This window comes from Antechinus flavipes, chromosome 2, assembly GCF_016432865.1.
Source record: "Antechinus flavipes isolate AdamAnt ecotype Samford, QLD, Australia chromosome 2, AdamAnt_v2, whole genome shotgun sequence".
NCBI lineage: Eukaryota > Metazoa > Chordata > Mammalia > Dasyuromorphia > Dasyuridae > Antechinus > Antechinus flavipes.
The window spans coordinates 128,471,172-128,486,496 of NC_067399.1; the positions used below are offsets into that span (position 1 = coordinate 128,471,172).

General features: G+C 34.9%; 1 protein-coding gene across 1 annotated transcript in view; it reads left to right on the forward strand.

Moving 5' to 3' along the window:
* The window catches only part of UNC5D (unc-5 netrin receptor D), a 790,136-nt gene that overhangs the window by 627,823 nt on the left and 146,988 nt on the right, over positions 1 to 15,325 (forward strand). Inside the window, exons 5-7 of the mRNA XM_051975504.1 lie at positions 1,556 to 1,736; positions 2,422 to 2,589; positions 6,625 to 6,789. Coding sequence (XP_051831464.1) covers positions 1,556 to 1,736; positions 2,422 to 2,589; positions 6,625 to 6,789 — 514 coding nt within the window. The remainder of the gene's footprint in view (positions 1 to 1,555; positions 1,737 to 2,421; positions 2,590 to 6,624; positions 6,790 to 15,325) is intronic.

A 15,325-nucleotide genomic window follows, 5' to 3' on the forward strand; every position in this document is an offset into this window, starting at 1 on the left:
GCATCATTATAATCCTTTGGTTGAATTTTAACAGTGTCTTTTTTGTCCCTACCCTTTCTTGCTAAATGTCACTTTCTGAAGGAAAAAAGGTGAGGAGTGCTACTTTTAATTGTCTGCCTTATTTTATATAGAACTATCATGATATGGACCAAAGGATAGTTCTACCTTTTTCACAGAGTAAAGTGCATGAACTTTATGACCACAATTTATTACCCAATTAAAGGTCCATTTAAATCTATCTATCCCTTAGGGTGTCAGAGGTGAGGAATAGAGGGGGAACATTAAATCATCTGGCAACTCTTTTATATAACTTACCTTACTCTTCTTTGTATGGAAGTCATTTATTTACTTCTCTATTACCACTTCAACTAATTTATACACTTTCTATATCTATATCTAATTTCATCTTTTTCATTCCTAGAAACATTCAATACAATATCTTATAATACATCTTTACTGAATGTTCACTGAATTGAACAGATGAAATAAGAAAGAATAAAAAGGCTTTGGTGCATTTAGATCTAGTTGAGATGACATGACATAAATTTGTATTGGTCCCAGTTAGCATGATTTCATTGAGAAAAAAGGCAGAATATCCTGGAGGTTGGTAGGTAATAGCCACAAATACATATATTCTTTCTATTTGAAAATGTAAATTCCTTGAAGGCAATATCTATTTAAATTTTATTTTTATATAACTAGAATTTATCATAGGACTTGGTAAACAACAAACATTTAATAACTGCTTGTTAAATGATTGACTAGTTAATGGACAATTTTATAGTATTTGATATTTTTGGCTTATCTCCCAATATAGGTATTTTCCATTTCTTATCACTATGCCTTTACTTGGTCTATTCCTAACATCAGATATCAGTTTTCTTCTTTCTTGTACCTTTGAGAATTCTATTTTCTTTACAATCAGTTCAAAATCACCCTCTACAGGAATTCCCCCAATTCATTCAGCTGTTAGTATCCTCTCTCTTGAAACTATCTTATGTTCATTTTTTATGCCATCCATAATTAAAGTATAGTTTGTCTAAAGGCAAGAACTGTTTCTCTTGTGTCATTATTTTCTCTAGCAATATGGAATACTCCTTAGTCTTTCACCAAATGATCAACCAAATTGTTGCTCAATTGAACAAAATATTAGACTTGACCCTTGTCTTGGAAAAAGGGTCTTAAACTTGGGCTTTATGAACCTTAAAAAAAAGTAATATTTAGGTAATTGTATCTCAATTTATTTGGTTTCCTTTGTAATCTTGTCAATTTTATTTTGTACATTTCGTTTAATTTAATAAATCAAAAAAATTCATAAATTTCACTCAATTGCCATAGGTGTCTATGAATGGGGAAAAAAAAAAAAGAAAGAAAAAGATTCCCTACCTTAGATAAATTAAAAATCCAAAGGGAGAAAAAAAAAAGCAATCTAGCTTAATATCCTGTGAATCAACAAACACTTAAACCATATATACCAAAGTGCTGAATGTGTGGTACAGACCATAGGTGTTTCAGCATTTCTTTACCGTTATCTTTGTGTTCTTCCCCCAACTAGGTGGAGTGGCTAAAGAATGAAGAGCCTATTGATTCCCAACTGGATGAGAACATTGACACCAGGGCTGACCACAATTTAATTATCAGGCAGGCTCGCCTCTCTGATTCTGGGAATTATACCTGCATGGCTGCCAACATTGTTGCCAAGAGAAGAAGCTTGTCAGCTACTGTCATTGTTTATGGTAAGGTGAAAACAATAGCACATAGTAGGTTAAGAAGCATTTGGGAATGGGGGTGATGGGAAGAACATGCAGGAGAAGGAAGAGATGGGTCCACAAACATGAGAATCATAGCAAATTTACATTAGAAAGGATCTTAAAATTATATAATCTGACCCTTTTTTCTGTTTCCCTCCCTGTCCCAGACTAAACATTGGTCAGTAAGCTTTATTATATATAAAATCCACCTGAAGACAGACAAACTTGATTATCTGTGAATACCAGCTTTTATAGAATAGCATCCTGGTGCTATTAAGTGAAAATATCCCTCCCCCCCAGTTGATTACCAAAGATGAAATCAAAGATGAAGATTCAACTACATCAAATCCTTGCCTTGGATTACAAAGGACTTCCAAATTCTTTTGTTTATTTCCTTCCTAGTAACATCCCTGTGAAGAAGGTTGGTATTGCTTTCCTTATGTTATTATTGAGGATGTAGATAGAGAAAAGCTAAGTGGTTCGGTCTGCAGGTCAGGGGGAAAAGCAGTTCAAAAAAAGTTCGAAGCTTTGGAATGTCCCGCAGCCTGTCTTATCCCACCAAAATTTTGGGTGCCTTGCCCAGATTAGGCACTTAACAGCTCCCCATTGGTTCAATTTAATTTGATACCTTTCTCCTTCCTTTCTGTCCTCCCTTCTTTCTCTCTCTCAGTGAATGGAGGCTGGTCTTCCTGGACAGAGTGGTCAGCCTGCAATGTTCGCTGTGGTAGAGGATGGCAGAAACGTTCTCGGACCTGCACCAATCCCGCTCCACTCAATGGGGGTGCCTTTTGTGAGGGAATGTCAGTGCAAAAAATCACCTGCACTTCTCTTTGTCCTGGTGAGATATACATATACTTATATGCAAATCATGTTTCCCCCTCCGACCCGCCCACAAAAGCTAATAAGAATGAAATCAATGCCATCCTTCCTCTTCAGTGATGTATTTGTCTTCCCCATCTTCCCGATTAATACATACATACATACACACACACACACACGTCCAATAAAGGTAGGAGAAAATCATAACTAAATGAAGTAAATTATCATCACATAATGCATTGATGCCCTTGATTAGGAAAGTTTTTAATCTAGTAATAAATTTCCCTTGAATTGTCCTTTGTTTTTTCTCTTGTATATCACTGTACATAACACAGAATAGATGCCTAATAAATGTTTATTGCTTAATTGGTTGTTTAGGATACATCTTTAGGAGTAAAAACTAGAGTTAATAATTTAGTGTCTCTTTGTTTTGTTTTTAAAATCTTTATAAAATCTTTCATTTGTTATGGAAGTGGTGGTTTTTTGAAGCAATATCCTCAATGTACCGACATTGGCAATTTCTACCAATATAGAAAGGCTTTGACTGTTGGTTCCGCTAACAACTGTCTGTGTTATCCAGCACAAATGAGTTCAAAAAGAATGTTCATCTCTTTGACCACAGGTTAATGCATTTTTTTAAAGCAATAGCAATGCATGAAAGTTATTTAAGAAACTATAGAAAGGAGAAAGGGATGGAAAAAGTATCCATGAAGGCAAAATCATAGAGTACTTGGATTATCAGAATATTTTTAAAATTCTTGCTGATTCAGGGCAGCTAGGTGGCACAGTGGATAGAGGACCAGCTCGGAAGCCAGGAGGACCTGAGTTCAAATTTGGCCTCAGAAACTTAACACTTCCTAGGTATGTGACCCTGGGCAACTCACTTAACCCCAACTGCTTCAGCTAAAAACAAAACAAAACAAAACAAACAAACGAAAAGACTTGCTGATTCTTAGTATTATCATATATACAACTCTAGTATTTCTAGGTTTCTCTACACACACACACACATATATATTAAAAGTATGGCCCATGTATCAGCCTATGTTTACCATTCTTTCTTGATAAATAAACACTTCAATTTTTAACTTTAGTTCCTTGCCTTCTTGTCCAATTTACAGAATCATAAAATTTAATAGTATGAAGGGTCTTCAGTTACCATCTATTCTAGCCTATATACCAAAGAAATCCCCATTATTACAAACCCTACAAGTAATCATCCAACCTTATTTATTATTATTGTTAATATTAATAATAATAGCAATTAACTCATTTGATCTTCACAACAGTCCTGTGTAAGTGTATAACAACAAATTGTGTATATCTAACAACCAATCAATGAGACTATGGATAGCTTTTTTTCCTTTGGAGTTCATGTTCACCCACTGAGACACAAATTGATCCCTAGTTCCTAACATAGTACTATAGATCATTAACTCCAAGGACATCGAAGCAGAATTTCTCTTTTCTACATTTTAATAGCTCTGAGAGAGAAACTCTAACTTATTTCATATGCATAGTTATATTTTGGAAGAGGAAGATTCATTGCTGTAAGTAGTCCCAGAAAGCAGGGTTGCGCTTACTTAAGGGGACAAGTTAGCATTTTGTAAGTTGGCCTTCAAAGTAATCTGTTCTTTGGAGTCCTTATAAAAAGAATTGGGGGTGAGGAGGAGGAATAATAATGACTTATCTACCCAGGAAATCCAACACAAAGTAACATATATTAAGAATTTCACAATGTACAAAGAAAATGCTAGGCATAAAGCTAGAAATATAAAGGTGGAAAAAAAAAAGACAATGCAGTCCCTGCCATGGAAGCACCCATAGCCTAGGAGGATATAATTTCTATCTCACTAATGATAATGCAATTTAGAAAGACAGTGTTATGTAGTGTATAGAGTACTGGTCTCAGGGTCAGGAAGACCTGGGTATACCCTCTGTCTCTGTCACATACACTGTATCACTCTAGAAAAGTCACTGTTCAAGGGAACTTTGCAAACACAAATTCACCAACCTGTGTTACTACAGGAAATTTACTATTGAAATAAAAGGTCTAGTCCCTATCTCACTCCTGCAATTGAGAAAATTAGTATGTGCATAAAACATCTAAAAGAATAGTCTAAGAAAACTGAAGTGGGAAAATTGAAAGTGGGCTCATTTTTAGTTAAGGGGGATCAGGGAAGGAAGACTTCATAGAAGATACAGAATCTGAGGTAGGACCCTGAAGGAAAGAAACAAGCCTTTATTAAACACCTATTATTTGTCAGACATTATGCTGAGGACTTTTCATAGATGATGTCATTTGAGCCTTACAATAACACTGGAAGGTTGCTACTATTGTTATCCTTATTTTACAGTTGAGGAAACTGAAGTAGACTATGGCTTTATGGATTTACTCAAGGTCACACAGCTTGTGTCGGGGGTCAGAATTGATTTCAGGTCTTGAAGACCTAGTACCACTTAGGAAAAGTGGGAAAAGGAGGGAAAATGTCAAAAGATAAAATGAGAACTAGAGATAAGGGATCTAATGCTTTTCCAGGGATGGTGAATGGTACTTACAAAGACAGAAGAATACAACATAAGTGAAGGGAGTGGTCCTACATGACTAGAGCACAAAATACATGAAGAAGAAAACCATGAAATATAGTTGAATAGGTCCATAAAGATAGAGAAATGATGAATAATTGGTGCTTTTTGAGTATGGTAATTACATAAAGTCAGAGATTTAGAGCCACAAGGCATATTAGAGACTATTTCTAATTTTTTCCTTTTCTAGATAAGGAAACCGAGGTTGATTTGGGTTGGAACTTATCTAGTGGGGACCAGATTGGAAGTAATCAATCATTCAGTCAACAAGCAAAGTGCCTGTTATATATTTGGAAACTTCTAAGATCACTGAATCCAGTGCTCTTATTTGCCACATGAGGAAACAGAGGTCCATAGAGAGAATAACTTGCTCATGTTTCCACAACTGAACTCAAATGATAATAATGCTGTGTAGTAGAGTTGGAATCAAACCCAAATTTTGCAGCAACTGATGAAGTTGCTCCTACAACATCACATTAGAATAGACAGAATACTTTGTCAATGTGTATAGGATGGATTGTCAAATTCATCTAACATTCATGTACTCCTATTCGTTGTGTTGTTGAATTCATTTTTTTAGATCAGATTGGTGTTTTATTTTGGGGAGATTATTTTATTTATGTGCTTTTCACTTCCATCTAGACTGTTCCATCCACCTCCTGTGTAAGTCCTCAAACCAGAGCTGACTCAGTGTTTGGGAGTATCTGAAGGCAACTGTGGGAAAGGAGAGTTGTTAGACTGACTACCAAATGGAAGGTCTACCGAGTTGTTGTACTGAATGTATGTCTATGAAACCTGGACATTAGCATTCCAGGAAAATGGAAACTTCAATCTGAAGAGTTGTAGGAAAATTCTGAAGATCACTTGGCAGAACAAGATACCAGACAATGAGATCCTTTCTTAAACTAAACTTTCTTCCAAGCATTCCATCTCTACTTCCGAGGGCACTACTCCATTGGGTGACCAAATTGTTCAAATCTACACTTTCCAAAAAAGACTATTTTATGGAGCACTCAGACAGGGCAACCACACACAGGGTGGTCAGAAAAAGCATTATAAGGTCACTCTCAGAATCTTTCTTAAGAACTTTAGAATTGATTGTGTGCATGGGAGACACTGCTATAGACTGCCCAGCATGGTGTGCCCCCATAATAAAAGGTACTGTGCTCTATGAATAAAGCAGAATTTAATTAGCTTAGAAAAAATGCAAGATGCACAAAATTAGAGAATTTATCTCAAATGTTTATAGGAAATATATATGTCTACCCTTTGGCAGAGCATTCTGAGCTCATACTGGTCTAATCAACCACTTGACTATAGTGAAGTATTGTCACTTTGGTCCTCTTCAAGAATGAAGACAACAACCTATATGTGTTTTGTGTACATGAGTATACACACATGTGTAAACACACAGCATGTACATGTACATGTACACAGACAGATTTTTTTTTTTATCTTTCTCTTCTAGTTGATGGAAGCTGGGAGGTATGGAGCGAATGGTCAGTGTGTAGTCCTGAGTGTGAGCACCTGAGAATACGGGAATGCACTGCACCACCTCCAAGAAATGGAGGTAAATTCTGTGAAGGCCTGAGCCAAGAATCAGAGAATTGCACAGATGGGCTCTGCATTCAAGGTAACAACACATGCTTTTTGTACATTAAACAAAGAAAAAGTCTTCAGTCCTTCACTACTTTAAGTGATGCAGTTGAGCTTAGTCCCCAGCCACAGGGCTGAAAAAAGGGGATTTAATAATTATAGTGACAATGGTAATAATGATGAAGATGAAAATATGGGCAGAAACAGAAACTGTATACAGACAAAAGAATACACATATTTTGTACACATAAATATCTATATATTTATACATATCTGTGTGTGTATGTATATATACATATATATGTATATATAGTTAACGTACATATATACATACACACACATTTATTTGTTTGTCTCTTGGCTTCCTAATAGTTGAATCATTTTACTAGTTTAGGGGTTTGTTGGTTGTGACTTTTTTTAATTGAACAGATTTTTTAAAAAATAAGAATAATTTAAAAAAAAAATAAGAATAATTTGAAAGACCAGGTAATAAAGAATCAGTCTTGCAGTCAGAAAGACCAAAGTCCAAGTATTCCTCCTGACACATTCTGGTTATATGACTATGGAGCATATTACAAGACCTCTCATTGCTCCAGACAGAACCTAAACACTATAAATTACAGGTGAGTGCTAACTACATTCATACAAGATGTCTTCACACTGAGTTTTCCCTATCCAAATAGTATTACAAGTCTGAATCACTTTGAACTAGTTAGTACTTTAATTAAGCAGTGCTCTTCAAACTCTTTTGAAAAACTTCTTGATAATCAGATAGGATTCTAGTGCTGAACACTAATTCCTTTCTTTTAAGAACATTTACAAATGTTCTTTAAAGAAAACATTTGGCAGTCTCTTAAACATGACTGAATAATAAGGAACAGCCATTATCTTCAATTTTACAAACAGTCTAATAGCAATGAGAAAATCTGGTATATCCAGAAAGTTAAGAAGCAGAGGGGCTGAAACATTAATCTCCAGACTCTAGTTGTTAAGCCTTCTAGAGATAGCACTACTTCAGGTCTTTAGGTGACCATGTATTTGGTACAACTAGCGTAGATTATTTCTGCTTAATTTTATGAGGCTAATTGGCTAGAGTGCTGATCCAGGAGTCATGAAGATCTGAGTTCAAACGCAGCCTCAGAAATTTACTCTGGACAAATCACTTTACCTCTTTATGCCTCAGTTTCCTTATTTTTTTGAATGGGGATAATAATACCTACCTTTCATTGTTGTTAAGTTCAAAGAAGATAATAATTGTAAATAGATTAGCACAGTATCTGACAGTTGGTGCTATATAAACATTAGTTATCATCATCATCATCATCATCATCATCGTTATTTTTGTGGCAGGCTGAGAGTCCTAATAACCAGAATAATAACAACTAAAATATATGTGAATTATCTTATTTGAACCTTATAACCATTCAGTCAGATAAATCCTACTCATTACTGAGTTGATGTGAGGATTAAATAAAATTATTTGAGATACTTTGCAAGATTTTAAGTGCAAATAACCTTGCAAATGAGTTAAGTTCTCTAGATGTTATTATCCCAATTTCATAGATGAGGAATCTGAGGCAAAGTGACTTATTCAAGACTATTTATCAACTGTTAAAACTAATATTCAAACCCAGGTTTTCTGATTTTGTAACAAATATTCTCACTATTGAATCTTTTTATTTTTTTTCTCACTATTGAATGTTTTTCATTTTTTGTATTGTTGCCTTTGTCCTCCAAACTAAATCTTTTTGAAACACGTGTATAATTTATATTATCAGGATAGGGACTTTGCCTTTCACTAACATATCTTCAACAGTACTTGGCACTTAATACTTATATTTATATAAGTTTTAAGGTTTATAAACATTTCTCTCACAATAATTCTGCAAGGTAGGTAGTATGAACATTATATATTTTACAAGGTAAGAAAATTGAGGCTCAGTGAAGTTTAGTGACAACAAATTTTTTTAAAGTAAATATTAGATCTAGGACTCAAAGCCAGATTTACTAGTTCTGAACCTCATACCCTTTCTATGGCATCAGGGTATCAACAACCTGATCATTGTCCATAAAGTCCTTCACACCTAGTCATAAGTTTGCTTTAAATATGAATCCTTATTTTTATTGAGATTTAGCCCCTACATTTTCATAAGTTACCATTTAGTGACAAAAAAAGCCACCACCTAATCAGTGAACAAGAATTATGTTGACAATTTTGTTAAGTATAGTCATTCATTTGTGACTTTGAAAAATCAAATAACCTATGAGTCAAGCATAAGTGTTAGGGTACTGGGAATATAAAGGCAAAAAAAAAAAAAAAAAAAAAAAAAAAAAAGAATGAGTCCCTACCTTCAAGAAGTTTTAGGTGAGAGAATATACAGTTGTGGACAAAATAGCCACAAAACAAATATAGACAGTTCACACTTTATGAACCAGGACATTCCATAGATCTGTACATAAAGCAATTTTTATGTAATATAAATTTTTCCTTACTCATTTCACTCAGTTTATATAACAAAGGCTTACACAAAATAATTTTTATTTGTTAGTTTTTTTCATTTTACTATCTGTGCCTCAAGTTACCACACAAATCCCATCTTCATGATCAATGTGTTTTGCTTGTATAGAGATCATGATTTTTTTAAATGTTATTTCTTTTAGTTTTTCTTCCTTCTATTTATCCATTACTTCTGTTTATTTCACATTCTCAATCTGTTATTTTCTTTTTCATTTCTTTGATGATATGCTACCATGGATTAAAGAGGATTTTTTTTTATTCTGTCAATTATTTCTGGGATATAGACCATAAAATTCTGGTTTCAAGGTCTTATTTCTCCTTTAAAGCACTGAAGATTATCCTTCTGGATTACCATGCTCTCTTGAAAATCTAAAGGGTCCTTTAGATTTTGAGGTATTGGTTTCTTTTCCTTTATCTTACAATATTTATTCACAAGTGCCAGGAATCTTTTATCTACTCTAGAAGCCATATTTTCTTCTGTTATTAATAAGTAACCTATTGTTTTAATGCTTATGTTCAAGGTTTTTCCCTTGAGTTTTCTTTCTCATGACATAATTGTTATTTTTATTTTTATTTTATATTCACCATTTGTTAACTTCCTTTTTTTTTCTCATTGATGATGGTTTGATCTCAAAGCATGGTGAATCTCCTTACATTCTGGATAATATAGGTGTCTTCAGTTTCAGTCTCTGCTCCAAGTAACTATTGAAGATATAGAGCTGACTAAACTTTTTCTCTCAGGTTTAGCAGAGTTACATGATCATACATGTCATACCTAAATTCTATTTTCTCCTCATTTCTTTGTTCTGACTGAGATCTATTTCAGCAAAGAGCTTGCCATACTTCTGTCCTGTTCTAGACAGTACAAATTTCTACCTTTTGCTTTCCCATGGCACTCCAAGGAACTTCAATTTTATGTTTGGTTTGTTTTTGCAACAACTCTAGATGTGTTTGTGAGCTCTAGTATCCCTAGCATGATGAATGGTGAGGAACAGGCTGTGAGTGCTTTAGAGATTATGTATTAACCTTTACTGTTAGTTTATAGAATTGTTATCTTTGTAGAATCCTTGGTATCCTAGACTCTAAAGGCTTTATTTGTTTAATCTCCTACTATAATTACTACTTTGCATAGGATGGGAGAAAAATCTAGTCTTCCTTGTTCTTTTTCTCTCTCTTTTTCTCCCCCCTACCAGTGTAAACTTGCATTAGCAATTTAGGCTCTCAGAGAGTGAACAGAGGCATAGAAAAGTTAAGTGATTTATTTAAGATTACATAGCCAGGATATGGCAGAGGTAGTACTTGAATTTTTTAGGTCTTCTTTGAAGCAATCTCTCTATCCACTCTCTTATGATGGCTTTCAAAGTTCTACAATGTACATACAAACATGACAGCACATATACACAGAAATATGGGTGTTTGGACATAAATATAAGGTGATATTGTTATTATTATTATTACATTTTCATTTTGCTAAAGTAGAAACAATAGCTAGAGAATTGTAGAGGCCAGGAATTATGTATCTGAGAAGACAGACCTCTACCACCTCCCCACAATCCCCACTACTGAAAATAAAGATACTGCTCATGCTCTTGCCATTCCTTCATAAGCTGAATTCCCCAATGTACTAGAGCTTGTTTTGCCTAGCATCCTTTGGATCTCTATACTGTGTACATCCTACTGTTCTTTACTTTTCATCTGAAGCTCTTTGGGAGTTATAAATGAATGTGATATTTGAGGAGGAGTTAAGGCAGACCCTTGAGTACTGTAATCCGAAGAAGTATATATCTCCTTATGATGAAATTGGGATGGTAGAAGCAGCTTTCAGGGTAGGAAGGAAATTTGGTGGTATTTGTTCATGGGAGACAGAAGAGTTGATGCTGCTTCTTTAGACTAAAAGGGAGTGATGTCAGTTAATCTGAAGGGTCAGGAAACAGCATTCCCTCAAGGGGTGTGTGTGTGTGTGTGTGTGTGTGTGTGTGTGTGTTTTCATGTGGTCAAAATGACAAATACCACTCTATATTTCTGATTTAAGTTCTGTTGGAAATGTCCTAAATGAAGTCCTATTGCCATTAAAGTGGCAAAAACTAGTGGACAACTAGGTTTAATCAAAATTATGTTAGACATCTGCTTTATGGACAATTAAGTTTGATAAAGGGAGTTAGTTAGTAGGATCATAGAATCTCAGTGCTTGAGAGGACACCAGACGTCTTCCAGTCACAATGTACTATATCTGCAACTCCCCTTCATTTTTTTAAATACTAATTAATGGCATTTATATAGCCCTTCAAAGTTGGCAACACCCTATATGTACAGTATTTCATGTGTATATCACAACACTCAATTCAGGTAGGTACCACAGACATTATCATCTCAGTTTTATGTAGGAAGGAATGTCATGGCATTCAGGGAAATTTAGTACATTGTGATCTTTCAGTTATTCAATGTTAGAAGTAGGATCCTTATTCAAGTCTTATATCAACGCTCTTATCTACTGGACTTGAAGTAAGGAAAACCTTAATTCAAATCCTGCCTCAGATATTTACTAATTGTATGATACTGAGAAAGTCACTTATATTTTCTCAGCTTCAACATTCTTATCTTAAAAATGAAGATAACACCACCTTCACAGGATTTTTGCAAGATCAAATGAAGTAGTAGCTACGAGTGCCATGCAAACTTGTAAGAAATACATAAATGGTAGCTATTGCAACATTTTAAAAGTTTGAGAAATGTTGTATCTGGATAATTTATCTTTTATTAAGAATGCTAGCATGTTAATTAATGAAAGAGGTCAGTAGCACTCTCAAATTCCTAAGATCCCTCATAGTGATGGGCTACGGTTTATATACGCCCTTAGAAGAATATATTTTCCTGAGGGTGTCAGTCAACTCTAATTGACTAACATTTAATAAGAGGATGAATATTATAAAGAAAGGTGAGTTATAGTCAGATGAGGGTATTGAGGTATATGTCATGGAGTATCCAAACACTGTTCAAATAAACATCAATTTCTTTATTACTTGCCTAACCAAAGGGAAAATCCACATTTTCCTAAATCTATTTGAGTAACAGTGAGCAAAAATCTACTCAGTCTCATAAATTTAGAATTTATTTTACTATCTTTGATTAGATTTTAATCTACGTCTTTGCCCAAGATTTCCCATACTGGTTGATTTCTGGATGAAGAAATAGAAAAAGAGAAAAACCTTGGTCCTAATTCAATAGTTAGTGATTAATACAAGACAGAAATAATCACATTAGTCCATTCTCCCTTATCTTTTGGGTAACAATTGTGATTCCATTGTACTTATAGACCAGGTGGACCCCTGGCTTGATACCTCAGTCTCAAACTCAACATGGCAGAATTAAAGTCAGAGTGTTATCCTCTTAATTCATACTGTTTGTCTGGAATTGATTTCTGCTTAGCTTTTAGTCAGAGTTCTGAATTTCCTCTGTGGTTAGTGAAGGCTCCTCTAAGAGACAGAGCTATTGGTTCTGGATGATCACTTTAATATTTGGGGTGATTGCTGTTTGGTCATTTATGACAGGAGCATGGAACTTTGGTGTTTTGCCATCATGGATGGCCACACCTAAATGCCTTAAGCTTTGCAAAATATTTTCAGAAGAAAAATACTCTTGAGTGCTAAGCTTCCACAAGAGCCACAGTCTTTGAAAGAGACAGGAAATTTCTTAAAATTTTATTTCATGTTTGCTTGCAATCACTCACTTATCTTTTAATTTATCTATCTTTCTATATATCTATTTACCAAGAAATGAGTTATCTGAGCAGACAATATCATAAATGCTAACTAAATCCTGCAACAAAGAAGGAAAAACAATGAAAAACTACATTAAAAAGAGGAAATCTTGAAATAAGGGTGTAGTTCTGCATTCTGTAGAATAGTGACTAAGTTGCTGGACTTGGAATTAGGATGACAGATTTGAGTCCCATCTTTAAAAATTTAGTATCTATGCATATAATCATGGGTAAGTCATACTCAATGAGCATTGATTTAATCTATAAAAAATGTAATAATAGCTGTAGCATATAGTATCTTTATATAGTATCTATATAGTGTTATGAGGTTCAAATGAATAATACTTGAAAACTTAAAATGCATTATCACCAATTTTAAGTGTTCAGTGCCACTTGTTTATTAGTTTTACTTTTATCTAAGAGTCAAAAACATGTTGTTCTTTAATAATTTACCCTTCTATCTTTTGAGTATTGAAAACAACTGGCACTTAGGTCTGAATATCACAATCAAAAAGATATAATGTACAAAAATTTCTCTAGAAGGAACAGGGGATAAAAATGATGAACCTGAAAGGATTAGTAACTGTCTTATTCTTGTAGCAGATAGGAAACTCATAGTTTTATATTGTCAAAAATTAAGAAAGGTTCCCTATGAAAGGATTACCATCTTCAATTGAGTTAGAATTATAGGTTTAGAGCTGAATGAAGTCTTGGAAGCTGTCATGTCTAACTTTATTTCTTGTTTGACATATTTGGAAGATGAGGCAGAGAGCAAGTTAAATGATTCAGCTAGGGTCACACAACTAGTTAGCTTCTAAGATTAAATTTAAAGACCAGAGTCCAATGCTGTATCCCCCATATTATATTGCCTTTCTGAATCTGAGAGCAAAATGTGAATAATAAAACCACCACCACAATAATAACAGCAATGATGACAGTTATTCAGTGTTTATGGTTTGCAAATTGCTTGACATATATTTTAATTCATTTGGAAATACCAGTGGGATTGGAAAGAGGGAGGAAAATATCCATACTGAGAAACCCTGTAGAATTCCTCTCTCCTCATTGAAAAATAAGATAGATCAGCTAAGCATTGGCAATTTAAAGAGCAAAACACCATTTGAGGTGCTAGTTTCTTTTGCTTCTTAATGAGAAGAGTGAACACTGAAACCAAAGGCCATTAGATATATACAGATAAGGGGCAGTAATTGAATAGCCTGTGAATTCTCATATCTGAAGCTGCTATCACTCTTTCTCCATTTAACGGCCTATTAAAAGCAGCTGGAGAAGACACTGCAGAGAAAGAAACCATAAGCATAGTTTTAGTCTAGAACTATGATATATGATTGGTGCAGGGAATTCCCTAGTGAAATTCCCTCTACCAATGCTGATCACCAGCTCTTCTAGAACTTCTACAACTCAGATTCTTGGAGAGTTGGGAAGGGGAGTTTAAAGAACTTGCTTGGGTCATCTGGCCAATTTGTGTTGGAGGCAGAACTTGAACCCACCTTGATCTGACTGTGAGGACAGTTCTCTATCCACTCTGCATAGTTGCCTCTCATAAATAAATTAGGGCCACTGTGGGATCCCTGCTAGGGAGGTTGCTGCAAAGAGAAGAAATAAGCTGGACCAGTGAGAAGCTCATGGGAGGATAGGGGGAAGGGGAGGGGAGGAAGCAGGCCATCTGTTAGCTTCCTCTTTTAACTAACTCTTGTGGCTAAATTAGATGCTGAGTTCTGTTTCTAGGCTGCTGAAGGACAAGTGCTTTTAGTGTCCTCTAAATAAGACATTTTAGGACAAAGCTTAGTTTTTACTCTTCTTTTCCCCATCACAAACCACACACAATTAGATAGGGATCCAGAAATACAAGACAAGTAAGCCTCTTGTAGGCAGGGACCATTTCATTTTTCTTTGTATCTTCTGCACTTAGCCCAGTTCTTGTCATGTAGTGGGTGCTTAACAAATGCTGCCTTCAAAGGTCTGCTAAAATCCTAGCTTCTTGATCCCTTTTCATTCTAATGGCTTCCATCTGCTGATCATTTCTAATTTATACTTAGCTCATCTGTGGGTACCTGGGTGTCTCAGTGGATAGAACGCAGGACCTAAAGTTAGGAAGTCCACAATTCAACTCCAGTTTCAGACACTTATAAGCTATGTGGCTTTGTGGAAGTCAGCTAATCCTGTTTGCCTCCATTCCTATCTATAAAATGAACTGGACACAAAGGAATGGAAGACCTCCCTAGAATCTTTGTCAAGACAACCCCAGAGGGGGTCATGAAAAATTGGACACAGCTGAAA